Below are 27,595 nucleotides of genomic sequence, written 5' to 3'. Positions count from 1 at the left end.
AATTTGTTGTTCACTCGAAACCATCCACTTCATTTTTCAATGAGTTATGTTCAGTTGTATGTGTTAATACTATTTTTGTTTTACCCAAGCACTAGTGGTGCGTTTTTTAACACCATTGTTCTTGATAATGGAAACTACAATGTTTCCCACAACTACAGTGAGTCTACAGACACTTTTGAATTTTTGGTAGAAGTTCGTGCCACAGGTTGGGTCGGGTTTGGTTTCGCTTTGAATGCTCCTAACAACATGGAGAACTACGACGTGGCAGTTGGAGGAGTTCCAAGTGATAGATCAGGTTATATACGGGTATGTGAAACCAGATAAACAGCATTTTGCCTTTTTAGCGCTCTTGTGCAAATTCAAAGTGTACTTGGTGTTTGTTAATGAATACTACGAGCTCTGGATACTGAATGGTGTTTTGAATACTGTTCGAGTTTATTTACTTGTCAATAGTACGCTTGGACCCAAGTTATATGTCGTGCTTAGTCTCGTGTCGAATGTGAGTCAATTCTGGCAAAAATTACGCGAACCAACCGGTCAACCACACAAGCAACAAGCAACAGAGTTCGCTTTGAGATCGAAATAGACAAAACTTTGAATAGATAGCACGTAAAAAAAGATATGATAAAATGGAAATCTTTTGCTAATCAAAGATCACAAAAGAACAGTAAAGGGGTGAACTGTTGGGAATCGCAGGTATCCAGTGTTCAAAACCTTAATTCAAGCGGAAAAATTCCTTAAAAATTACCAACAACCACGCTTGAAAGCCTCTATTAGTTTACAGGTGACAGTTTGTGACGTGCATTTAAATTACGATGTTTATGTATCTAGTGGTGAAATGTCGGCCCGCGACAACGGTTGACATTAAATTGATTTCTTGAACTATTCTCCGTTAATTATTTTTCTTGAAAAAAAAATCGTAATATTTACAAGATAGCCAGCCACTATTTTGTTATTACAGATTCAATATCGCCACAGTTTGCTTAACTCAACTATCATTGATGCATACAATTAAAGCTGTAGAGGGTTGTTTCTTTTACATATCCACGTAGCAATGGCTGTGCGTCAGTGTGTAACATGTTTGCCAAGTCATGCTGCGGTTGCAATTGGTATAAAAAAATGCCGGAACCTGGATTACTAGACCATGGACTTTATGATATTCGGACGTCATACATTTACGTAACATATTTGAAGCACTCAATCTGAAGGACCTTAATTATTCTACGTTCAGTTAAGTTTGAGAAAATACAGAAAACGTTTATCTTAAGTTTGCCACCACAGCCAGTACAGTAGGAAAAGAGTCAAAAATTAAACAATAAAGAACAATTATAATCCTTACATTTTGCTCTTTAAATTGGTACGCTCGTCAGGCAATAATGTTATCAATGCTTTGTTAACACAATATTTTGATCAGTAACGAGCTTTTATTTTCACTAGATATGCAGAGATCACCTGTTCTTTTACTATAGACCCGATAGAGCCTTAGTTGTTAATAAACAAAACTGTCTGCAAAAATTCGGTTAATTTCTTTCATCGGAAGCCTCATATAACAATATTATCAACAACAAAAAGAATAATATTTTAGAGCCGTTTTTAGTTCTCGGCTTACCAAATTTGCATTATTAATGCCAAAGGCTGAAATAAAAAGAAAGACTAATACTTAGGCAAGGTATAAATTAAAGCAATTAAAGCGATCTCTACTCTTAGCGGTTTAGAACTTGCGATGACTTTGTGCTCATGTCAAATGAAACTCTTCTATCAGTTATCTTTTTCAAGCTTCTTTGTCAGTTGTAAATTGGTTCTTAGATCAAGATTTTCAGATTCATTGCTAATAACTTCTTAACACTAGGACTACCTAACTGTCGGTTATAAAAGTCCACGGCTGGATTCTCAGCAGGACTGGAAGTTGACCAGCGCAAGAGAAGAGGATGGTGTCACCACGTTAAGGTTTTATCGCAGGCGAAACACCATGGACCAGCAAAATGATGTTGTTGTCCAGGTAAGACATGGTCGTGAAACAAGAACAGTAACATTCACTGTACATGTCTTCACACTTGAACCAGAAGACTATTTATTAAACCAAAGCACAAATTAAACAAATGTTGATTGTTCACTGAGATGGATTCGACAACGCGAAGCCAAATAAAATGTCGTCAGTCTAATTATGATGTACTGATATTGATTTGCCAAGCTCCATACCGTAAGAGAACGTGTTTGAAATGTTTTGGTGTCACTTACAAAAATGGTTATTGGACTCAGTTGATGCTTCTTTTCGCTCATTTGTCAGTTTCGTTTAATCTCATTTCCAGAAAGGAGCGCCAATTTTCCTCATATGGGCTTATCAGGATTCAATTGATGCTCAAATTGCCCTGAATTCATTCCACAATCAAAATAAAGGTTATAAACAAGTGACGCTCATTCCTGATGATTCAAACACACCAGCAATTACATTTGCATCATCAGCACCAGTTACGGTGACATCGACAGTGACAGAGACTCCAGCTCCAACAGAAGGTTGGTTTATTTAAGGTGGCCGAATATAGTTTTTTAGTGTACAGGTGTTAGAAGACGTCATTTCAATTTATGTACTTCTGGACGCCCAAAATTGGTATGGTGTAAGACTAACTAAAACGGAATGTATTTTCGTACGTCTTCTTGAGCAAAGTACCGTTTCCATGGCAACGCAGCGAGCTATTAAACGTCCATAAATATTAGGTTTCCTCTATTTTTAGAAAATGTTCTCATTAGATTTTTTCCTTTTTTTTGTATCCAGATAAACTCACAAAACACTGACACAGTTGCACTACTTTCATGTAATTTTAACAGAGAGATCTCCTGTAAATATTAATTTTGCATTTTAATGTCTTGTGAAGATACCCTCTGTTAGATTTAGGTTTCTCTTTGTAGGCGAGTTACGCTTTTAGGGAACTATTTTCATGCCAAATGTCAAGAAATTCTAATGAGCGGTTCTTTAGAAAACAGTTCATTTCCACGAAAACAACCAGTCACAATTTTTTGGTCAAATGCGCATGCGTGGAATTGATTGGGTTTCATGGCAAAGATGAAAAGCATGCAAAAGGTCTTAGTGAATGACTTTTGGCTAGGAATGAAGAGAAAAAGAGTCCAGAAACGAGAAACTTAGTTATTTAGGATCAAAACTTAACTTTATTATCCATTTCATATGGAATTGAGGGATCACTTTATCAACTGCCATATTTGCGTAGCACAACCCTAGCGCGCGCTTAATAGCATCACTAACAGAATCTGTAAAGCGTGCGCAAACTGTGTTCGGCCACCTTAATCTTTCTTTTATGTTTGTTTGTATGTTTCTTTCTTTCTTTCTTTCTTTCTTTCTTTCTTTCTTTCTTTCTTTCTTTCTTTCATGCTTTTGTCATTTCATTGTTTGTTTGTTTTCTCTCCCTCTCTCTTCCTCTTTTACTTTATTAAAACTTTTAAACCAAAAGGTTGAAATAAGAAGACGAATAAATACACAAGAGAAAGAAAATACTTTAACGAAAGCGACCCATTTGTTGTTGAGTTAGAAAGGTAAATTAAATGCAAGAATGAAGGGGTTTCGAAATAGTTTTGAGGGACCACATCTCACTTTTTCAACCAGCTTTCAGGTAGTCTTCTTCTTATTTGTTTTGGATTGAAACTTGTCAAGAATAATATTTTGGTGAAATCTACATTGCCATGACGATGTTAAACAAAAACCTTCGAAACAAGTAACTTGGATCCTTTGTGCGATCCAGATTTGGATATGAAAGGCGACCACCAAATTCTTTAACTAGTGCAAATTTCTAGTCAGTTAAAGAAAGTGAGGTATGGGGCCGGGAAATTAAGGCAGCGTTAAAAATTATGAAAATTCTAAATATGGCAGACCACAGTGATAAGACTTTGAGAGATCTTTTACCAATCTGGATCAGTAAAATACTTAAGATCAGTCTTTCCGTCTAGAATTTTTAAATTATATATTAATGTTACAGATCAAGTCAATTTTAAAATTTAATTCGAAAACATGAAGCCTATAATTAAGGGAAAGTTGGAAGATTGTGCACAGTGTTGATTTTAGCTAGTTGGAGCGAACTAAGTCAGCAACGTGTAACTTAAAAACGTTTTAAAATTGCTATTTCACAGTCCCGGTTCGTCCAGCCCACTTTGCAAACTTAGTTTCTCTCGATGGTGGAAAATACAAAGCTTCTTGGATGTTCAGTAGCAGTACGGATACCTTACACTTTATGGTGGAGGTGAGAGCCACGGGGTGGATTGGGTTTGGTTTTGCAACTCAAGCTCCGACCATCCCATATATGCTAGGATACGACGTGGCCGTTGGTGGAGTAGCAAGTGGATCAGGATACTTGAGGGTAAATGTTTTTCTTCGTACATTTTTGACAGATACGTTTAATGTAATTAGATTGTGCATTGTTGTTGGGTTTTCGTTCTGTTACATCATTCTAGTCTCTTTCAACCATTAATAAATAGCCCATAGTGTCTTCAAGAAGACAAGATAGTCATGGGTAGACAAGGGCATCCCATGACGTCATAATGTATGTAATGGCCATATTGGGACAACCATCTTGGAATTTTTATCGCAAAAAAATAGAGCGAAAATGAAGTAAAACGATAAAGGATTGCTAAAATATACTATAAAAGTAAAACTAGCCCAAAAACACGTGCAAAACAGCGAGTTTTACACAAAAATCTCAACATTTTTATTTTTAGAATGCCACATAATTTGACAAACAATTGCACGTCGAAAACAACCAAGGAAAAAAGACGAAAGAAAAAGGATATTAAAGTAATAAAAATAAATGTCTTTTTTTTTTGGGGGGGGGGGGGGGTAGATGGTGCATTTTTGCTCATTTTGTCAGCAGTACAGGCGATGTATAATTTTTTTATATATTTTGGGATAGTCCACTTTCCTTCTGAGCCCCTAGCCCTTCAAGTGAAACCTAAGCTTAAATCATGCTACCCTGACACGTTTGTAGATCTTTCGCTGAAAAAATAAATGGTAAACGGCCTGGCGTTTACTATTAAGCAATAAATGCAATAATTGTGAGGTTTTGTAACCAGCCATCGATCAAGGAGCTTAGTCCCTCTCGGCTAACACCTATCACCTCGGCTATTACCAACCCGCGATCAACCAGAACTCAACACTGCACAGTAAATCGTTTCCCACTTGTACGCCTTACTGCGGTCAGCTCGTTACAGACGCATTCTTTTAGGGCAAACTCGGAAAAAGAAAATCCGAGTTCTCCTAACAGGAGACGAACCTTCTGATTGCTAGTTCGTATGCTCTACCACTGTACCACTACTGTACAAGAGACTCTTCAAGCAGGAAGCCTGGGCCATTATGCTAGGTTTATGTAATAAACATCCTACATACTGCTAGGATTTGAATGTTGATGATAGCAAATGGCTAAAAAAAAGGCCAAATCAAGGGACGGATTTTGTTTGGTGCTTTTACTGCAGCTGTATTTCAGTTCTGTCAGTGACACAGGCATATCCTTTTGTAATCTGTAATTCGGTTCTCAATTCCCAGAGCAAAAAAAAACAAACATGTAATGTCAACTGACTTGTAATATTTTTTACTCATGTGACTAACTACGTTTTTTTATCTAGCCAGGACTACCTTACCATCGAAAACAGATTACCACGAGCAGATTCTCAGACAAACATGTAATGTCAAGGTTTAATAATTCTCTACTCATGTTACTAACTACGTTCTTTTTATCCAACCAGGACTACATAACCATCGGCAACAGGTTACCGCGAGTGGATTCTCAGCAGGACTGGAGGTTGATTTACTCCGGAGAAGAGAACGGTGTCACGACGCTAAGGTTTTATCGCAAGCGTAGCACCAACGACCAACAAAACGATGTTGTTATTCAGGTAAATTTATGAAACGCAGAAGCGCAAGCCCACTGACAAGAATAACGCCATTTCCTGTCTATTTAATTAGAGCATGCGCTAACTACCCTATACTACGCTGGGTATTTTTTTAGTCAAATGTGGCCAAAAAGTTTCTCCTCCTTAGGGTTTTGTGGTAGCAACCTCAAACTTTGCAACTAGACAAAACAATATTTTCTCTACAACTTGTCCGATTCGGATTTTTGAATTTCATTTTTCTAACGGTAAAATGACGTCATCAATTTGGCGGGAAATGTTTTTTTTGGAGCTACGACACAGTTGTTCCTAACATAAAAAACAACATGAAATGAGAATAACAAATCTGAAAAAAAATTTGGAATACCTCATTGGAGTCAAGAGTTATGGGAAGTTAAGCGTTTAATTTAAGGCTATTTTTAGTAACAAAATGGCGGAAAATTCAAACCTTACAAGCCCAAAACTTTTGATTCAGTTTAGATATTTCAAATCTTTTTTCAGTTTTGTAATCCTTAAGGTATGTTTATTTAAAAAAATGTGATTGACCATGTCGAAGCTCTAAAAAAAATTTCGCGCCAAATTGAGATTCGTACAATAAAACCCTAAGGAGAAGAAACTTCTTGGCCGAATTTGACTAAAAAAATCCCCAGCGTGACACTACACCAAAAAATAGATAAAATTAAGGGTACATTCTTTTGGAACAATTGGTATTTCGGTTGAGGAATAATAGAATACAGAGAAATCAGATCCTAAAAGAAGTAGCGTAATTCCGTATATTCCCTTTTAACTGAAAACCTACCCGGCAAAAGAACCAAATTCTCTTATTCTATGTAAACTGTGAATGAACGGAACACTATTTTTTTTATCCCCGAAAACAGAAAAGGTCCCAAAAACACATCTATTTTCTATTGCGTGTATTCCTATTCCGAAACAATCCCAAAAGAACATGTCCAAATTTTAGAGTAAAAGCAGCATTGCAATGGGGACTGTTTTTTTCACCAGGATGGGCTCATCATGCGAAAGTGCTAGTACTAAAATGTTAATTTACATCTTGAGGTTAATTTGCGTATGTTTAAGAGAACTTTTATTAAACCAAAGCACAAATTAAACAAATGTTGATTGTTCACTGAGATGGATTCGACAACGCGAAGCCAAATAAAATGTCGTCAGTCTAATGTACTGATGTTGATTTGCCAAGCTCCATACCGTAAGAGAACGTGTTTGAAATGTTTTGGTGTCACTTACAAAAATGGTTATTGGACTCAGTTGATGCTTCTTTTCGCTCATTTGTCAGTTTCATTTAATCTTATTTCCAGAAAGGAGCGCCAATTTTCCTCATATGGGCTTATCAGGATTCAATTGATGCTCAAATTGCCCTGAATTCATTCCACAATCAAAATAAAGGTTATAAACAAGTGACGCTCATTCCTGATGATTCAAACACACCAGCAATTACATTTGCATCATCAGCACCAGTTACGGTGACATCGACAGTGACAGAGACTCCAGCTCCAACAGAAGGTGGGTTTATTTAAGGTGGCCGAATATAGTTTTTTAGTGTACAGGTGTTAGAAGACGTCATTTGAAAACTTTGTACTTCTGGACGCCCAAAATTGGTATGGTGTAAGACTAACTAAAACATAATGTATTTTCGTACGTCTTGTTGAGCAAAGTACCGTTTCCATGGCAACGCAGCGAGCTATTAAACGTCCATAAATATTAGGTTTCCTCTATTTTTAGAAAATGTTCTCATTAGATTTTTTCCCTTTTTTTGTATCCAGAAAAACTCACAAACACTGACACAGTTGCACTACTTTCATGTAATTTTAACAGAGAGATCTCCTGTAAATATTAATTTTGCATTTTAATGTCTTGTGAAGATACCCTCTCTTAGATTTAGGTTTCTCTTTGTAGGCGAGTTACGCTTTTAGGGAACTATTTTCATGCCAAATGTCAAGAAATTCTAATGAGTGGTTCCTTAGAAAACAGTTCATTTCCACGAAAACAACCAGTCACAATTTTTTTGGTCAAATGCGCATACATGGTATTGATTGGGTTTCATGGCAAAGATGAAAAGCATGCAAAAGGTCTTAGTGAATGACTTTCTGCTAGGAAAGAAAAGAAATAGCGTCCAGAAACGAGAAACTTAGTTATTTAGGATCAAAACTTAACTTTATTATCCATTTCATATGGAATTGAGGGATCACTTTATCAACTGCCATACTTGCGTACCACAACCCTAGCGCGCACTTAATAGCATCACTAACAGAATCTGTAAAGCGTGCGCAAACTGTGTTCGGCCACCTTAATCTTTCTTTTTTGTTGTTTCCATGTTTCTTTCTTTCTTTCTTTCTTTCTTTCTTTCTTTCTTTCTTTTTTTCTTTCTTTCTTTCTTTCTTTCTTTCTTTCTTTCTTTCTTTCTTTCTTTCTTTCATGCTTTTGTCATTTCATTCTTTGTTTGTTTGTTTTCTCTCCTTCTCTCTTCCTCTTTTACTTTATTCAAACTTTTAAACCAAAAGGTTGAAATAAGAAGACAAATAAATACACAAGAGAAAGAAATTACTTTAACGAAAGCGACCCATTTGTTGTTGAGTTAGAAAGGTAAATTCAATGCAAGAATGAAGGGGTTTCGAAATAATTTGAGGGACCACATCTCACTTTTTCAACCAGCTTTTAGGTAGTCTTCTTCTTATTTGTTTTGGATTGAGACTTGTCAAGAATAATATTTTGGTTTAATGACGACGTTAAACAAAAACCTTCGAAACAAGTAACCTGGAGCCTTTGTGAGATCCAGATTTGAATATGAAAAGCGACCGCCAAATTCTTTAACTAGTGCAAATTTCTAGCCAGTTAAAGAAAGTGAGGTATGGGGCCGGGAAATTAAGGCAGCGTTAAAAATTATGAAAATTCTAAATATGGCAGACCACAGTGACAAGACTTTGAGAGATCTTTTGCCAATCTGGATCAGTAAAATACTTAAGATCAGTCTTTCCGTCTAGAATTTTTAAATTATATATTAATGTTACCGATCAAGTCCATTTTAAAATTTAATTCGAAAACATGAAGCCTATAATTAAGGGAAAGTTGGAAGATTGTGCACAGTGTTGATTTTAGCTAGTTGGAGCGAACTAAGTCAACAACGTGTAACTTTAAAACGTTTTAAAATTGCTATTTCACAGTCCCGGTTCGTCCAGCCCACTTTGCAAACTTAGTTTCTCTCGATGGTGGAAAATACAAAGCTTCTTGGATGTTCAGTAGCAGTACGGATACCTTACACTTTATGGTGGAGGTGAGAGCCACGGGGTGGATTGGGTTTGGTTTTGCAACTCAAGCTCCGACCATCCCATATATGCTAGGATACGACGTGGCCGTTGGTGGAGTAGCAAGTGGATCAGGATACTTGAGGGTAAATGTTTTTCGTTGTACATTTTTGACAGATACGTTTAATGTAATTAGATTGTGCATTGTTGTTGGGTTTTCGTTCTGTTACATCATTCTAGTCTCTTTCAACCATTAATAAATAACTCATAGTGTCTTCAAGAAGACAAGATAATCATGGGTAGACGAGGGCATCCCATGACGTCATAATGTATGTAACCGCCATATTGGGACAACCATCTTGGAATTTTTATCGCGAAAAAAAAGAGCGAAAATGAAGTAAAACGATGAAGGATTGCTAAAATATACTAGAAAAGTAAAATAGCACAAAAACACGTGCAAAACAGCGAATTTTACACAAAAATCTCAACATTTTTATTTAGAATGCCACATAATTTGACAAACATTGGCACGTCGAAAACAACCAAGGAAACGAACCTTCTGATTGCTAGTTCGTATGCTCTACCACTGTACCACTACTGTACAAGAGCCGGACTCTTCAAGCAGGAAGCTGGGCCATTATGCTAGGTTTATGTAATAAACATCCTACATACTGCTAGGATTTGAATGGCGATGATAGCAAATGGCTAAAAAAAGGCCAAATCAAGGGACGGATTTTGTTTGGTGGTTCTACTGCAGCTGTATTTCAGTTCTCAGTCAGTAACACAGGCATATCCTTTTGTAATCTGTAATTCGGTTCTCAATTTCCAGAGCAAAAGAAAACAAACATGTAATGTCAAGTTGTAATATTTTTTACTCATGTGACTAACTACGTTTTCTTTTTATCTAGCCAGGACTACCTTACCATCGGAAACAGATTACCACTAGCAGATTCTCAGACAAACATGTAATGTCAAGGTTTAATAATTCTTTACTCATGTTACTAACTACGTTCTTTTTATCCAACCAGGACTACATAACCATCGGTAACAGCTTACCACGAGTGGATTCTCAGCAGGACTGGAGGTTGATTTACTCCGGAGAAGAGAACGGTGTCACGACGCTAAGGTTTTATCGCAAGCGTAACACCAACGACCAACAAAACGATGTTGTTATTCAGGTAAATTTATGAAACGCAGAAGCGCAAGCCAACTGACAAGAATAACGCCATTTCCTGTCTATTTAATTAGAGCATGCGCTAACCACCCTATACACTACACCAAAAAATAGATAAAATTAAGGGTACATTCTTTTCGAACAATTGGTATTTCGGTTGAGGAATAATAGAATACAGAGAAATCAGATCCTAAAAGAAGTAGCGCAATTCCGTATATTCCCTTTTAACTGGAAACCTACCAAAAGAACCAAATTCTTTTATTCTATGTAAACTGTGAATGAACGGAACACTATTCGTTTTATCCCCGAAAACAGAAAAGGTCCCAAAAACACATCTATTGTCTATTGCGTGTATTCCTACTCCGAAACAATCGCAAAAGAACATGTCCAAATTTTAAAGTAAAAGCAGCATTGTAATGGGGACTGTTTTTTTTTCACCAGGATGGGCTCATCATGCGAAAGTGCTAGTACTAAAATGATAATTTACATCTTGAGGTTAGTTTGCGTATGTTTAAGAGAACTTTTGAAAGGGAACTAGTGAGCAGCATACTTCAACGAATCTTGTAAACTTAATTTATTCTTTCACCCCTAGGAGGTATGCGACAAATATTGTTGAGGGGAGACTCCGCCCCGTTTATGTTGGTAGTTGCCCATTGTTGCAAACGACTAACAAGTTCAAAATCTAGGCCGCCGGCTAGACGCTGTCTAAAGGTAGTCTAAGCGGATAAACTTTGTTTAAGTCACCAAAACCACGAGCAAATACCGTACTAGGAAAGAGATGCTTTACAGAATGTGCACCACGACTTTCCTTAGCCACGGTTTAAACTTCGTTTAATTCAAATAAACGCACAGTACGTGTAGGATATGACTATTAAACTCCTGCCTACAAAAGTATGCAATGTTGTGATATTCAGGCTTTCGTTCTATCTGTGAGACCCTATAGTTCATGAATCCGTTTTTTTTTTTTAATCCGATTTTTTAGGCAGGGATGTCAATTTTCCTAATATGGGCTTATCAAGATACCATTGACGCGCAACAAAGCCTGAATGCATTCCACAATCAGCATCGAGGTTACCAGCTAGTAACACTCATACCTGCTGAAACACGGAGACCGCAGACAAGGTCATCTGCACCATCAACGGCGGCGGGGGGAGTGACAACGATAGTGACACCAACACCTAGAAAGGAAACGATGAATTCGTCGTCAATGGTGACAGCAACGCCAACAAAGGAAGAGATGATATCCTTGTCAATAAAAACAGCAACACCAACAATGGCACCGTCGCTGACATCAACTCCATCTCCAGCTTCGGCAACAGGTACAATGTTTATTTTCTCCTTTTATTTTGTTTGTTTGTCTGTTTTCGTCCTTCTTTTTCTCGTCGCATCTCTCTCCATCTCAAATCTGGTAGCCTTTTCAGACTTGGAGAAAATTTGGTGTTGAACTATAACTTTTGTTATCGCGGCCAATTAAATAAAGCGTTTACGTTCGTAACCTTAACCAATTGCAACAAAATGGGCTCTTGTTGTCACTCCCTCATGTAGAAAAAAAGTTCAACAAACATTGTTAGAAGTCTTCGACGATGACTGTTGAACTGGTTTTTGAACTTCTCGTTGAGTTTCCTTTGCTGCGTGTATGTCAAACCACTTAGCCCAGCTTGTAAACTAGAAGGGTAAGAGGTTATTTATTGAATTCACCCTGGGATCCTCCTGTTAATTAAACGTGTTTGATAGTGGATTTCAACTAACTTAATGTTCCTGCAAATGCATTCAACTTGACCTTTCATTCGATCAAGATAATATAGCTAACTAGACACAGCTCCTACTATGGAGACCTGCCTAGTACAATTAGATCTTGGAGGGTGAATGCCAAACTGGGCCCAGTTGTTCAAAGCCCGATTATATATTTATTACAGTTACTATAATAACTAATCAATGAAGACGCTTCAAAAGTATTTTTATTCCTCAGTTTTGACGTACTGGGCCCAGTTGCTCAAAGCATGGTTAGCGCTAGCCCGGGTTAAATACCATGACAACCTATAGGTTTTTAAATACCTCTTAACCAATGGTTAGCGCTAACCATGCTTCGAGCAACTCAGCCCTGTTCTTTACCACTTGCTTAAAGCAAGCTTTTGCTAACAGTTTTAATAAGCAAGATGAAAACCTCTGTAAATTTGTAATTGGGGATTAGCACTAATCGGCTTTCAAACAACCGGACCCAAGTGTTTAATAAAAATAATTTCGGTGTTTTTCTGCAGTAGTTCCACAGTTTATTCATGCTTATGACGACAATCGATTCCTTTTGTCATGGGAATTTGATGACCAGGCTGATAAGATGCTTTATCACTTGAGAGTGAAGACAACTGGTTGGGTTGGATTTGGTTTTGCCGAGAAAGCTCCTAACAACATGATGGACTATGACGTGATTGTTGCCGGATATAGCAATGGCCAAGGATATTTATGGGTGAGTTGCTGTTTCATCAGTGAATTTCCGCCGAAGAAAAGGAGAGGGACATTCAGAGGTTCGTTCCATTGAGTCAGTGCTTTAGACTGAGAAACACGGAATACAACAATTAACAGTGATTGAAACAGATCTCGCCTTGCACTGGAGTCTTGAAGCTAATGTAAACTACTTAATAAATTCTAAGTATTTATACACGTCAGTAGATTTTATGTCAACAACTGCTTGTGCAGATATGACTGAACAACTGATTAGTAGAGAACAGTAAAGTCAATTTTAATTCTAGAATATGCAGTCAATCTTTTCGGATATCGATGTCGTGGCTGTAGAAAGTGCATCATCTGAAAGATCAAAATCGATAATACTGAAATAGGTGTTCGCTTCATTTGTATGTTGCAATAAAGGTTGCAATGAAGGTGGCCTAAACCTAACGTTAATTGTACATAAATTGTTGTTTGAATGCTGACCAGGATATTCTTGCGGGAAACGATTATCCAGGGTTGTTTTTTTGATGTTATCTTTATTAACCCCATTAACTGTCTGTTCCCCAGGACTTCAAAACTATAGGGCGCATGCGGCCTGCCCTTGACGAAAGCCAGGATTACAAACTTCTCAATGCATCTGAAGTCGATGGCTACACAGAGCTGATGTTTGAAAGACGAACTGACACTAAAGATACCAACGATGATCTAGCTTTTACGGTAAGCATATGTCTTATTTATGTAATCCACAGAGGCGTAATGTTACTCCCTCACTGAGACTCCAGATTCGGATTTCTTGGGCTCCATCGCTATATGCTTTCATATGCGTTATCAATTTATTTGACTGTTCAGATTCTTTTTTTTTTTTTGTCTTTTTTGCCCCAGCTTTTTTTAAATCTTTTTGCACTGATACGGATTTTCTACTGGAGTTGGTTAAAAAAAAAACTCGGCTACGCCTCGTTTTCTCAACCCACTTATCGGTGTTTGGAAATCGGAGGAGACACTCTTCCACGTTTTTAATTGATATTTGACATAAATACAGCTAGTTTCCATTTCCCCCAATAATGCATAACATTCCTAGCGCGTTTTGAAACTCTACTGGACAAAAGTTACCCTACTTAATATAAAAAAACAATCGGCTTATCGGTTTAGTCAAATAAAATGGTAAATTTTGGAATAGCGTATTTTAAGGTGGGCCAATCGTTCTGAAGTTTTTCCCATCCGGTCAATTGGATATTCAATTCAGATTTTCAGCCAGGATTCTCGATAAACAGAAAGCGATACCAAAAGCATGTTCGGTTTCCCTCACCACAAGCACAACTATACTTTTTTTATGTGGCTGATTTTATTTTTTTCTGGTTTTGTTGCAGCCCGGCGGAGAAGTGAATATAATTTGGGCCTATAGCGCTTCGGACGCCAATGACCCAGGAAACTTTCGTGTACATTCTAAACAGGGATGGAGTAGCGAGAAAGTTGTCATGGTAACAGAGCAGCCTATTCCAACAGGTCCTTCAGCGGCGTCCATTCTGTGTTCAGGCATCTATGGGATTGTTACTCTAACCATAACATTGCTAAATGTTTTGCTGTTGTAAAACTAAGAAACTGTCATTGGGGACATGTAGTTGACTAAGAAATAGAAAGGACTACTTTTTTTTACAGTCAAACGGAGGACTTTTAGAACAAACTTGTTCTCAGTCAGTAGATCTCAAATCCCTTAAATCTTAAGACATTTACGGCAAAAGCCAAATCTAAATGCTGGATGACTCCAGCGGAAACCCCAAAGCGGTTTAAGAGAACGCGTTGGCAAGATGGTGGCTGTATTAAACTTGTGAAACCGGTCAAACGAATGTACAATACGACCATATAAACACTCTTTCGGCGGCAGAAATTATCGTATCTGAGGGTGGACTAGATAGGAGAATTCCTGATTTTATTCCTGGCAGATCAGTTCTGAATAAAATGATCGACCACTCTTTTTTTTTTAAAAGATATTCATGAATATGCTTTTCGCTCATTCGCTTGATAATACATACTCTGATTTTGAAATGTGTTTGCCTCAAAATTATCACTACGTTTCTAATGTTTTTACATAAGGGCATAGACTTTTTTTTTACTGTAGCGGCCTTCTTAATATAAACCCAGATCGTTTAACTCTGAACCCTGATTACCTCTATAAAACCTCGATTTCTTTGAGGGATTTCCTGGCATTAAGTAGACAAAGTATAGCAATCCTGCAATAAATAGAATAAAGAATTTTTAACTTCACTCTCATGTTTTTATGTGCAATTCCTTCTGTAGCATATGTAGCTATATAGGTGCTTTAGAAATGTATCCTGAGAGGTTGGCTGGCTCTCTACCTGGCGGTCACTATACTTGAATGTGGCTTTTGATGAGTACCTTACGTACCAAAAATCGAGTATACGCTAGTGCGAGGGACTGTATACAGGATATATCCCTTTTACTCGGACCCTGAATTTACCATTTAGTTAAACACGATGAGAAAAATGTAGCAGAGCTGAAGTAGTCGTGTGTTACAATATAAAAGAGTTAAAAAATGTCACTAAAATACCATAAAAAGCTTACAATATTAACAACAATAAAATCCCCACATAGAACTTCTAAAAAATATTTATATTTAATTGCAAGGATCTAGTTCGAATTAATTGTTCAGTCCCTGGAACTGGACACAGGCGACAGTCTGTATCCAATTTTCAGGACTACCCAGACACTTTATCCACAATTTAGCTCTACGCTAATTTGTCTACTCATCCACAAATTTCAACGATCCTTCTTAACGATCTGGGCTGAGTTGCTCGAAGCATGGTTAGCGCTAACGGCATTGGTTAAGAGGTATTAAAACCTATAGGTTGTCATGGTATTTAACCTGGGTTAGCGCTAACCATGCTTCGAGCAACTGGGCCCTGGGCATCAATGTTAAACAGGAAATTTTGGTATAAAAGAGGACTGTCCTGACCATTTTTACCTTCAGTTGTCAATCAACCATCAGAGCGTAAACAACTGACAAACAACATGCATCGTTTTCTACTTACCCTTACTGATAAAATTGAGTTAATTTTCGGAATAAACCCCGTTAACCGAATTAGAAACCGATGCCTTACATTACTGTGATGATATTATGAAATTTGAGGCATATTTTTTCAGAGGATGCTCGAGTCAACAACGTGCCACGACTGGACGGCGTCGAAACTTCCATTTCACGCTCACAAAGATGTGGGAGGAAGGAGGGGCTTACCCTTTTATAGCGGAACTATAGTTTAGTCTCCCAAACAGACGCACACTTGATATTGCACCCTTAATGGCGTAAAAGTAATTCTCGTATGAGCAGGGTACTTTGCAAATGTTTGACATAAAGAAAAACTGGGAACGTGTAACTGTTAAACCTAAAATCCTATTCTAAAATCTAAATAAGGGGCCTTAGGATTCCTATAAAGGACCGCTCTGAAATTAGACAACTTTTATGCTAATAGAATCTTTCGGTCGTTAAGCACTTGTGGCAGTACTAGCCACTGATTTTAAGGGAAAAATATAAAAGTGTGCTTACTCATTGTCGGCATTCATGACAGGCAATGTCATTGATCAGTTAGATTGGAAGTGTGCATGTCATACCTTTCGCGGCCAGAGATCATAGGGGTCTATAAAAATTACATATACATAAGTCTTTTAGATTGTACATGCTAAATATCGTTATAAATTTGTGAGGTCACACTTTAGGATTTCATCCAAAGACGCACGAGTGGGATCCATCTGGTACAGCATAAAGAATTCACGATACAGGAGAGTACTCAATAGCTTTCTTTGAATGGTCACACTATAGTGTATTTATTTGATTTTCAAAACACATCAGACGGGTCGAAGGCTGACTTCAGAGTGCTGAAAGGAGTTTAACTTCCTTGTCTTTGATGTTTTTCAAGTTTACCCACAAAGTGATATTGGAACCTATCTAAACAAGTTAAGCTCTTAAACAGTCAAAACATTAACCACAATATCCAAGCAAATCATAAACAAATAGAAACTGATTAAACATATTGGCCTTTCGGTATTTGTAAAAAGCAAGATATACGAGGGACTTGGAGCATTTAATCCTTTGGTTCTCAAGAAGTCAGTTCATTTCCCAATGGCTGTTTATCAGTTATATCTTTTGGCACTGTTCACGGTGTTTTACACCAAAGCTAGTGATGAGTTTTCAACAGGATTGTACTTCATAACAGAATCTACAATGTGTCGTACAATTTCAACGAGACCTCAGACGCGTTTGAGTTCTTAGTGGAAGTACGCGTGACAGGTTGGGTCGGGTTTGGTTTTGCTTTTCATGTTCCTGACAGTGCAATGAACTATGTGGATTTGGCTGTTGGTGGAGTGTTCAGTAATGGTACAGGTTATCTACAGGTAGGCTAAGTCTATGTCTATAGTTTTGAAGAAAACCAAAGGGTGGGTCGGACGCTGGGAATATTGTAAAAAGTTTAGATGTTTCTGGACTACTGTCCCTTCATCAGTGAAATAAGCTATTGAACGAAGCGCTCGTGATGTTACTTAAATATTGACCTTAAAATTTGACTACGAGTACGAGTTTTCAAATCTAGTTTGCGTGGTTTAGATAACCGCTTCTCACACCAATCTTGTTTCTAGGGTCTCCTTATCTGCTGGTGAACAACGGGAAGAAGCAAGAGTTCTGGGGATATATAACCTGTTTAAAATTTTGAAAGTCGTACTTGTACTCAACCTCGTACTCGCACTCTGATATGACGGTCCCTAATGTCGCATGGAACGCGCGCGTTCGGCAGCCAAATATTGAGCAGCCGTCCGCACGACGTCTTTCCGTGTTGTTACGGAGGCCTGCTCTCACCACGGACACGATCATGTCTTCCGTTGTGTAACCCGAAGAGGAGAACTGTTTCGCGAGTGGCAGGTCCGCTTCCTTCGTGACAGATCGCAAATCTTCGCAGAGAACATGCACAACAAAAGCGTTTAGCGTATCTTTACGTAAACTTGCGACAGTTCGATAAGAAACGCTAGAATCAGTAGCGCATGGATCGCCTATATCGACCGCACCGCAATCAACGGGTATGAATCACGGAAGTAAAAGCCGTAGTAGCCACATTAAGCTGGTTTAGAAGTGTGAGACGTTCTTTCAACATCCCAATTTTTTCCTGACCAAGTGAAGTTGTATTTTCTGCTTCCATAACACAACTTACCATTTTTTTGGTTAACCGGAATTCTCATTTTTAAAATTGAAAACCAACTTGTGCTTTCTTCCAACCATTTGACACAAAAGACGGCATTATTACACCCAGATTCCTACCAAACACTTTGTCATAGTGGCAATGGATCGAGGCCATTTCAAACAACATGATATACGGTACTGAAATTAATGCAAGTTTCTTAGTTTAACTTAATTCCCTTAGGATTATTCGGTCTCTGAAGGAGACAGCGAGGCAGCACTGGACTCCCAGCAGGACTGGATGTTGATCAACTCAAGTGAAGAGAACGGCGTAACAAAGTTAAAGTTTTATCGCCAACGAAACACCAGCGATGCTAAAGATATTGCAATTGAGGTAAACAATGTGAATCGCTAATCCATTGAAATCAGGATCATCTCCAGGCTTTGTTTTCAAGGTGGTCTAGGGATGTTCTTTGTCATTTGTTGTTCGATTGACGAAAATTGAGTAGCAGTCATGATTTCAAAGTCACCGAGTCTCGTTGCATAATTCTATCTTGAGCTTTTCCCGAATAGGCGGTTTGTATAAGATGTAGTTACAGTTGCTTGGATATGATTTTTTAGCATAGCATAGTGAATTTACCATGATTGACTAAATTGTTGAGCTAACTTATACTTTTCATTATCCCTACACATTCACGGAAGAACTACCATTGTCCCCCACCACCTTCACCCCTAACTCCATACCAATGAGTCCGAGTGTGTAGAACCTATTGAGTTTGCGTTGAAGAGATTTAACTAAGGAGAAGTAGAATTTCCGTTTGATTTTCTTAAATTTAAGGACGGTGCTTCATAAATACAGAAGTATTTTTATACAGAATCAAAAATATTGTTTTCCTGCTCTGGAATTTGCATTGTGGCTGACGAAGTTTGGTGGATCCAAACGAAATATACCACTTAAAAAAAATTTAATTGCGCTCTCAGTACAGACTTTTTATATATTTTTTTTTAAATATTTTTGTACTAGGCGGGAAAGTCAGATCTATGGGCTACTGAAATCCAGAAAGAAAATTGGGGATAGCGGGGCATTTGTTTTAGAGATAATTAAGAAACACTTATTTCAAAAAGCAGTAAAATACAAAGCAACGTATGGCGTTGTTGTTGTTTTTTTTTCAAATGGAAACTTTCCCATCTCTTTAAAATGCATGATTACCCCCAATTTTCTTTTGGGATACCAAGAGCACTTGCTAAGTTCTGCTTTCTCCCGCAAAGTTTTAACCCGCGGCGCAAAAATATCCCTGTATTAGTAAGCACTATCCATAGGAAACCCGAGCATCACTAGACGCGCAGAGCGTATGTGCAGTAACAAAAGTAGGCACCGTTCTTAAAGCCTGGTTTACATGTGCGACGCAAGCATAAGCATAAGCACAAGCGTAAGCACAAGAAACCTACGTGTAAATCGGTGCGACGCAAGCATAAGCGCCTTGTGCTTGCGCTTGTGCTTATGTTTGCGTCGTCCTGGTTTACACGTACGACGCAACGACGCAAGCATAAGCCCAAACACAAGAGAATGGAACGATTCCATTCCATTCCATTCTCTTGTGCTTGTGCTCATGCTTGCGTCGTTGCGTTGTACGTGTAAACCGGGACGACGCAAGCATAAGAATTTGCGCGATTAAAGGAAACTGAAAAACAGTGACAAGTTGTCAGCGTACAATCTAGTTACTCATGCGTTGCCATTTTCCGCCACGTTGGAATCAAATCTCGTGCCAAAAGGCAGCCCGGCTTCGCAATCGCGCCAAATTTGCTTGCTTCTGCGCTTGCGTATGTCACGTTATGCTTATGCTTATCGCACGTGTAAACATCCTTGTGCTTGTGCTTATTCTTATGCTTGTGTCGTACGTGTAAACCAGGCTTAAAGCAATGGTCATAAGACTTTTGCGCGGCGTAGAAAGTGATTATGAAGGGATATAAAACACACCACTATAAAGTACGTTTTATGAACTAAGTAACAATAAACTTCAATATTTTCCATTTCAGATTCACTTCACCAAAAGCAATTACCAACAAATTTTCAAGAACTAGTATTTCATAAAAAAAAAACAAGACAAACTTGATGAAAAAAATATAACACAAGAACATTAAGGAAATGATTGGTGTTATTTTACTTTTCAGAAGGGAATGCCATCCATCTTTGTGTATTCTTTTAATTCTACAAGTGATGACGTGCAGCTGGGCCAAACAATAGCATTTAGAGGGAATGTAAACATTACATTTATTCCTGCCACTACACCAACACCAAGTAAGTCAGAGAAACTACCAACACAGCACCAGGTTTGCTTCCAAAGTTATTTGCATCGATCGTTTTTAGCATGACATGGGCTTTGAAGGAATTTAGCTCCGTGGAACTAGTAAGGTACCTTCCCCCGGGATCTTTCTAAATCATTACTTAAATCATAGACCATCCAGTTACTTAGGCAGAGCTCAAGAGCGCCCCGCTTACTGAAGTTAATGCGAAAACACGATTTCCAGTCAACAGTATTTGGACAACCCAGCTTCACTTTCGTCAATCCTGACAAAACAAATGGCGTCGAGCTGATTCAAACTGTAACAGGCACGAATAAATACGACGTAACGGGCGGGGATTACATTTGATTTCTCTGAAAGCTTATCCAATTTAGAAGAGAAACAGCATAAAAGAAGAAGATGTATAAACAAACCCAGATCAGTCTAATAATGGACTGTCAATGTTCCTCTTCATCAATCAACTTCAAACTTTAATTTCCACTTGTTATGCTTATTCCCTACTTCTCCCAGTGGAGCATAGGTCCATGGAAAACTGCCCGCCATCTCAATCTTTTTGGGCTAGCGTTTCAAGCTCCCTCCAGGTGTACCCTGCCTTGCCCGCCTCATCGTCTATCGTTCTCCTCCAGCCGTCCATGGGGCGACCACGACTTATCTTTCCCTGTGGGTTCCATCTCAGTGCATGCCTGGTGACATTGCTTGTTGGTTTTCTCGGCTGAGGGTGTACCCGATCCAACCACTGGCCATTACATAAATCGTAATTTTTCTCCGCTTCTCTTTATTCTCTAGTTCCTCCCAATTCTATTTTGTTTAAAACACCAAATATTCTCAACAAATTGGGTGCATTTTGGGGATTGTGTAAAACCTCAAATAGATTGCAAAAGTATAACTGCTGAAATGAGTAACAAATAAGGCTTGCTGGAATTCCACTGTAACCCTCCCTAAATTGAGAAAAGTCACAACAGTTGTAGTAAAAGGCAGCGAGTGGCCATAGTGTCTAAATTGTTTTAATGTGCCAGAGGAAGTTGCACGAGACAAAATCACTCTTCCTTGAAACTTTTTAGACATTGCAGAAACGACCGCAGCTCCCTCCGTGGTCACGCCGACAATCAACGCTCAACCTGTACACTTTGCAAACTTTCTGTCTTTCAACAATGGAACCTACAACGCGTCCTGGTCATTCAATAGCAGCACGGATACTTTACACTTTATGGTGGAGGTGAGAGCCACGGGCTGGGTTGGATTTGGTGTTGCAACTCAAGCACCAACCAACATGACTGGATACGATGTAGCCGTTGGTGGAGTTAGGAGTGGATCAGGTTACTTAAAGGTAGAATAATACTGTAGGCTCAAAATAACGTCTGCGTCGGTCGGGAGTGGGAGAATTTTTGGTTTTATTAAGACTTGATGATTAATTTGGCCACGTACCGTAAGGATTCGAGTGCTGACGTTTCGAGCGTTAGCCTTTTGTCAGGTATAGACCCACAATTCCTCGATTTGCTCTGACGAGAGGTGCTAACGCTCGAAACGTCAAATGGCATACTTCAAACACGTGTTCATCTTCAGACTGACCTGAAGAAGTATTGGCGACCAGTAGAAGTAATATAATTCACAATCAGGGAAAACCTGACAGCCATGCAATGTCTGGTCGTCATTGCTCCCCTGCGCTAACATGCCAATTATTTTACTGCGGTTGCCTTGGTGGCTCAATGGTTAGAGCACCCTCCATGAGATAAGGGCATCGTACGTTCGATTCCCTATCGGAGCATCTGGTGGACACTGAATTCTCAGACGTGTCTTCTTTTTCTCTTATGTGGCACATCATAGTCAACCTCTTTGAAGGTGAACAATACGTGAGTTTTTCTCTTAATTTGTTCCAACAGGATTATTACACTAATGGCCACCGTCAACCAACACCCGATTATAAACAAGACTGGATGCTGAGCTACTCCAAAGAAGAGAACGGTCTAACCACATTAATATTTCATCGCAAGCGAAACACCACGGACCAACAAACTGATGTGACAATTGAGGTAAGCAGCTTGATGCCAGCTGATCCGTAGTACTTATCTATTTGATAATTTTACTAATGCTTAGGCTGTGTGCAGATTGTCTGGCCTTTCTCTCTCGCGGGGTATTACGGTTCTTCGACAAGCTGGACTGGACAAGCTAACACGGAAATGGAAGTCTTTTCCCGGGGCAAACTGTGCTCTTGGACATATTCACTGCGTGCCTGACTTCCTAACGATTAATAGTTTAGTTAAACTTTAATTTGGTTGCCGGTAAACATAACTGATTTGTTACTTTCTGGTGATCAAGTTGTGTGTATCGCGCTGGGGTGGGAGTAGGAATACCATATAAAGGCTATATGAGGAGGCTACACCCGAGAGGGGTGCCTTTTAAGTCCATGGGGTAGCGAGATTTAAAATTTTGCTATTTTATAGGTTCTCAAAGGTGCACTATATATGCAAGGGCAACCGCAAAGGTTTGGAGTATTTAAAGGAGAAGCAAACACTGGGCACGAATGGAAGACATTACAAATAAAAGATTTACTGCTGCCGGTAAAATTTGAGGCGGTACACTTCTTTTACTTGCTTTAGATCATCTTTCAGCGATAAACAAAATTAAGAATATGGTACAATTTTTTGGTTTTAACAATTGAAAGGGGTATCATTTCTGGGAACGCTGGAGGGAGTCTTCCCTTATGAAACTTGAGCACCCACCCCCCACTCCCTGCCCTCAGGGTGGGTGTGGGGGTGCATCATAAGTTCTTTGCTGATAACTGACGTATTTTTAACCACATATATCTGGGGAAAAAATAATGCAGTTCAACATAAATCGTTGTAAACTTTTTTCCGATTAATCCCGACGGGGCTTCTTCTTCAATACAATTTTGGGGCCTCTTCTTCAATTCAAATTTCTTCCAATTTTCTTGTTTTTTTCAGCAAGGAATACCAGTTTTTATTGTTTGGGCTTATCATTTTACGACAGACGTGCAATCGATATCACTGGGAGAGATACCGGCGCGTAAACGACGATCAGTGGGTTTGTTTCAATTGTTTTCACAGCATACTTCTAGAGGCTTTGATCAAGTAATCCTAATACCTAACATTACAACATCGATCGCATCAAACACAACTGACAGCATTGCACCAACCATGTCTACCAGTATGGCGTCAACCACTTCTGCCAGTATTGGACCAATGACATCTGCCAGTATTGGGCCAACCACATCACCCAGTACTGTACCAGCCACATATGACATCATTGCGCCAACCACATCTGGCATCATCACTGCAGCACCTACATTTGTCAAAGGTATACCAACAGTTGTTGCTCCAACAGCACCAAGTAAGTTGCGTAAACTGGGCTATTGTTACTATCCAGATTTAAAGTTATATTGCACAAAGGGGCAAGTAGTCCATCACAGTAGATATGCGCATATTGCATATGGAGATGGAGAGGATAGTGTTATAAAATTAGGTGCAGGTGTAATGGGAAAGCGAAAGGACCATCGAATCACCTGGTCTAATCGGCAAAGTAACTTCTCAATGCCGATTTAACACAAGCTTGTTGTTCGGAAGCGAGGTTCAAGTCACGAGATTGTTCTTGTGACGAAGCTGCTCTTATGGGTATTGGTTGTTTTGAAAGTGACGTACTGAGAATTGTATCAGGAAGTTTAGGGATGGATGACATTTAGCAATAAATAGGGAAGTGTAAGTGTAGGCGAGTGAATTTTAAAATGAATCTAGTAATTCTCTTACACAATTCCGAAAAATTGACATTCTTGACCTCGACCGCTTTTACAATGGAGAGGGAAAGCTTTTACAACGGAGGAGGCTTACAAAACCACTTCTATGAATCTACAATATCTCTCGGTTAAGGTGACCACCCAAACTGTTAAGCTCAGCTAGGAAAATCGGTGGACGTCTGGGAGATGTTGTCACTTAATATGACATCCAAAATAGAGCGATTTAACCCTCTCCACTCCCCCCCCCCCCCCCCCCCTCACCAAAGAAAAAGAACATTGAAAATTCACTATCGCTTACTCAAAGTCGTCGTTAAAGGAGCCGGAATGCAGTGTAATTGTTTTATTTTTCGTACTTTTGTAGGTAACAATAACATTGACAACGACCAATTTCGCTTCTTGTGGAAATTTGATGATCAGTCTGACAAGATGGTTTATCACCTGAGAGTGAAGACAACTGGTTGGGTTGGATTTGGTTTTGCTGAAGGAGCACCAAACGGCATGTTGCACTACGACGTGATTGTGGGTGGGTTCAGCAACGGCAAAGGTTACTTGAACGTAAGTTTATTCTAAGCCTTTCGCTCTGGTCCAATAGGGCTAGTAACGGAGCCTATAGCTAAAGGACTCGATTTACCATAGAAACGCAAGTTTATTGCTTTAGCTTGTGAATCGGTAGGGCAGGATCTACGTGCACTTTTTACCAAGTTCATGTTCGTGGGCTTCGTGGCACTCGTTGGCCACCCGACATTGACCAATCAACGCAAGTTCTTGTCTGCACTGTTTCCTTTGGTTTGGCCACTAAGGCTGCTCTGAAATGACAGCTTTGGCAACTTGTATCTGCATGTGTATACTTCCGAGTCCGTTTGACTCCCCATGCACCGGATTCGATGATTGCGTGCGCAAGTTGGTATTTCCAAACCGTGCGATGACTTGCGATTCTGCTCGGCCTACGCTTTAAACGTTAGCTCTTTTCAAGGCTTAATGAAGCTGTGACTGGGGAAGGCAAAATAGTGGCCTTAAGCGGTTTTTTCATCGCTTACAGTGCATTTGATACAACTTTCATCGAGCCACTATATTCAAGTGTAACTAGTGTTAAACTTTTGGTGGTTGTATTTTCCTAATCATGTCTTTTTCCTAATCATGTCATGGAATTTCGATTAAATTCTATAAATAAAACTGTCAAGCGTTCACCTTATAATTATTGGATATTTTTGATGAATATTTAATTATGCGAACGGAAAGATCCAACGAACACTTGTCAAAGTGGTGGAAGATTAAGCGGGAGTTTCACTTTCTACGAAACCTTTTAAACGTTATGTGTGTCTTTTTCCAGGATGAAACAGCATGAGTGAAACTACTCTTTGTCATTGCAATTCAACTGAATTAAAGATAAAGGAAAGTAATTAACAATCCAGTTTGAGAAAAAGAAAACCCATTCATTTCCCAATGTTAGAAGAATTTTAGACGATCCTTTTAGCCATGGAAGTTTGATTTATTGAATAATCCAGACTATTTTTGAATTTTTTTTTGTAAATCCAATCTGCAAACTTCAAATAGAAGTGAAGTCATTTCTGTTCCAAGCGACACGCAATTCGCTCCTTTGATTCACGTGGTATAATTACTTTAAATTTGACAGGATTATTTTACTCGAGGACGTTCGCAGCCTCTCCCTGATGCCAGCCAAGATTATAAACTCCTTAATGCATCTGAAGTTGATGGCTATACAGAACTGATGTTTGAAAGACCACGTGACACTAAAGATGATGAAGATTTGTTATTTCTGGTAAGTTCAAAAACCGTAATTTACATTAAACAGTTGGCAGTGCCTTTCTGGATAGTCGGACAAGAGAGCTATTAAAGAGAACGACATTAACTCCTAGAGGCTGAAATAAGTGAGGAGAGATTGCGGAAGAGGTCTAACCTCGTCTTCCTCTCGGAGCTCGCTCAGGCTCAAATTCGGCTCTTTACCAGGCCCGCTAGGCCACTTTGTAAAGGGCCTGCTAGCTGTATGATGAATTTACAAAGAAAAGATAATTGGAATTCATCGCTGTAACTGTTTTGAAACATAATTTAGGTGACGACTTTCAGACTTTGTGACTAACGGCCTAGACGAAGAGGCGAGGATTTCCACCTGATTTAGTTAGAAACCGATTGGGGTGTTGAAATGGAACAGGGCAACCCCGCGACATCGTTAAAGCAAAACACTTTAAATGTTGTCTCCTTTGTTTTCAGATCGTTTGGTGTCCTTTTAAAGGTATAATTGTGTAAGCTAATATGGTACGATCAGGTTGTTTGGATGCTTTAACTGAAAATTCAAGTCTCAGAAAAGTCTCAGAAAATTTTAGAAGACGGAATCTTATTGTCCGAATTTACCAGCTTTTGTTGACCTTACAAACACGCTATCTGACCTTGTTTTACATTTAAAATCAGATATTTGTCCCTCCAATAAACTGACATTCTTCCGAAGAAAGCTGCAGATTTTCTTTAGGACTAAATTTGAATTATTGAGGCGATTATGGTCTTCCGAACAGATATTCACCGAAAGGAACCGTTGGGTACTCCTAATCGACCTATAGCGGAAACCAATAAAATATATCAATAAGTTTGATTGGGGTAATGTTCTCCATTGTATTTGATGTTTATGATGTGATGTTTATATGCCGGTCGTAAGAAGCGTCGAATGTTATTTTTCCAGGTCGAGAAAGAAATTGTCAAAAATTCTGTTATTAAAATGAGCTAAGTTAACTCCGTCTAGACCTCACTTTATATTTTGGCCTTTTCTGACTGGGCGGCGGGCCCTCATAACTTCGCAACTATAGACGCTATGACAATGAGGCTTGGAGGAGAGATAGTACTTCCAAAGATCGATGTTTCTTTGAGATCCGTAACGGGAAGTGATGACGTAATATGATGTGGTAATTACGTCATGATTGTCAAATGGTGGCCATTTTGGATCCGCCATTTTGGATTTCTGGGTCCAGGGAAGCGCAAAATAAGGCACAAACAATGAAAAAGTGGTGAAGTGATTGACCCTAAAAGCTGAGAAGATTGCGATTCGTTCTAGTCTTATCTTTAACTTCAAGTTATTCGGTGCTGTTGTAAATGTGACTGAAAAGAATACCGTATAGGACACCTTGAAGTACATCTAACTCACCTAGAAGCACATCTTATTCTCTTGCGGTTTTTGACGCTGGAAGCGTAACTTTAAATACAAGAGTTACGTAAAAGTGCCGCTTATTTTGTCTGATTCGAAGCTAATACGTCTAATTTAACCAATTCTGATTACAGCCTGGCGGAGAAGTGCATAAAATTTGGGCCTACGATGACACGGACAACACTGACAACAGGACCTTTGGTATACATTCTAACAGGGGGTGGAGTGCGGGCAAATTTGTCATGATTCCTGAGGCACCAATCCCTACTGAAGCAGCGGCGTTTTCCCTGCACTTAAGCGTTCATGTTGTTACTCTCTCCATCGTATTGTTTGTGTTGTTAGTCACGATGATATGAATCACAAGAAAATAAAGTTTCGATATTCAATATTTTCTCTATATACTACTCTTTGTAATTTGGTATGTACACATAGTTTCAAACACTGTTTTATA

General features: G+C 38.9%; 2 protein-coding genes across 2 annotated transcripts in view; both read left to right on the top strand.

Moving 5' to 3' along the window:
* Positions 1-15,027, top strand: part of LOC146468883 (uncharacterized) — a 38,108-nt gene extending 23,081 nt beyond the window's left edge. The window contains exon 13 of the mRNA XM_085124092.1: positions 14,679-15,027. The gene's annotated coding sequence lies outside the window, so the exon portion shown is untranslated. The remainder of the gene's footprint in view (positions 1-14,678) is intronic.
* Positions 40-27,564, top strand: LOC146468882 (uncharacterized). Its single transcript, XM_085124091.1, has 21 exons — positions 40-306; positions 1,850-1,999; positions 2,310-2,514; positions 4,138-4,364; positions 5,743-5,892; positions 7,203-7,407; positions 9,066-9,292; positions 10,175-10,324; positions 11,303-11,639; positions 12,582-12,784; positions 13,333-13,482; positions 14,133-14,350; positions 16,992-17,169; positions 18,186-18,335; positions 20,114-20,240; positions 21,307-21,572; positions 22,126-22,275; positions 23,311-23,593; positions 24,355-24,548; positions 25,627-25,773; positions 27,279-27,564. The coding sequence occupies exons 1-21, from the start codon at positions 40-42 to the stop codon at positions 27,498-27,500; spliced, it is 4,206 nt and encodes a 1,401-aa protein (XP_084980217.1). The 3' UTR covers positions 27,501-27,564.
* The last annotated feature ends 31 nt before the right edge of the window (positions 27,565-27,595 follow it).

Source organism: Pavona decussata, unplaced genomic scaffold (genome assembly GCF_977016875.1).
Source record: "Pavona decussata unplaced genomic scaffold, jaPavDecu1.1 SCAFFOLD_128, whole genome shotgun sequence".
Classification (NCBI taxonomy): Eukaryota; Metazoa; Cnidaria; class Anthozoa; order Scleractinia; family Agariciidae; genus Pavona; species Pavona decussata.
The sequence above is the reverse complement of the archived record's forward strand: the minus strand, read 5'-3'. Positions and strand labels throughout refer to the sequence as shown.

What these genes read in the sequence shown, in the direction of transcription:
- LOC146468882 (XM_085124091.1), top strand. Translation starts at nt 40, where the DNA reads ATGAGTTATGTTCAGTTGTATGTGTTAATACTATTTTTGTTTTACCCA. An exon ending in GTGGATCAGGATACTTGAGG is followed by an intron (nt 4,365 to 5,742) that starts GTAAATGTTTTT and finishes TTATCCAACCAG; the next exon opens with GACTACATAACCATCGGCAA. An exon ending in ATGGTACAGGTTATCTACAG is followed by an intron (nt 17,170 to 18,185) that starts GTAGGCTAAGTC and finishes TAATTCCCTTAG; the next exon opens with GATTATTCGGTCTCTGAAGG.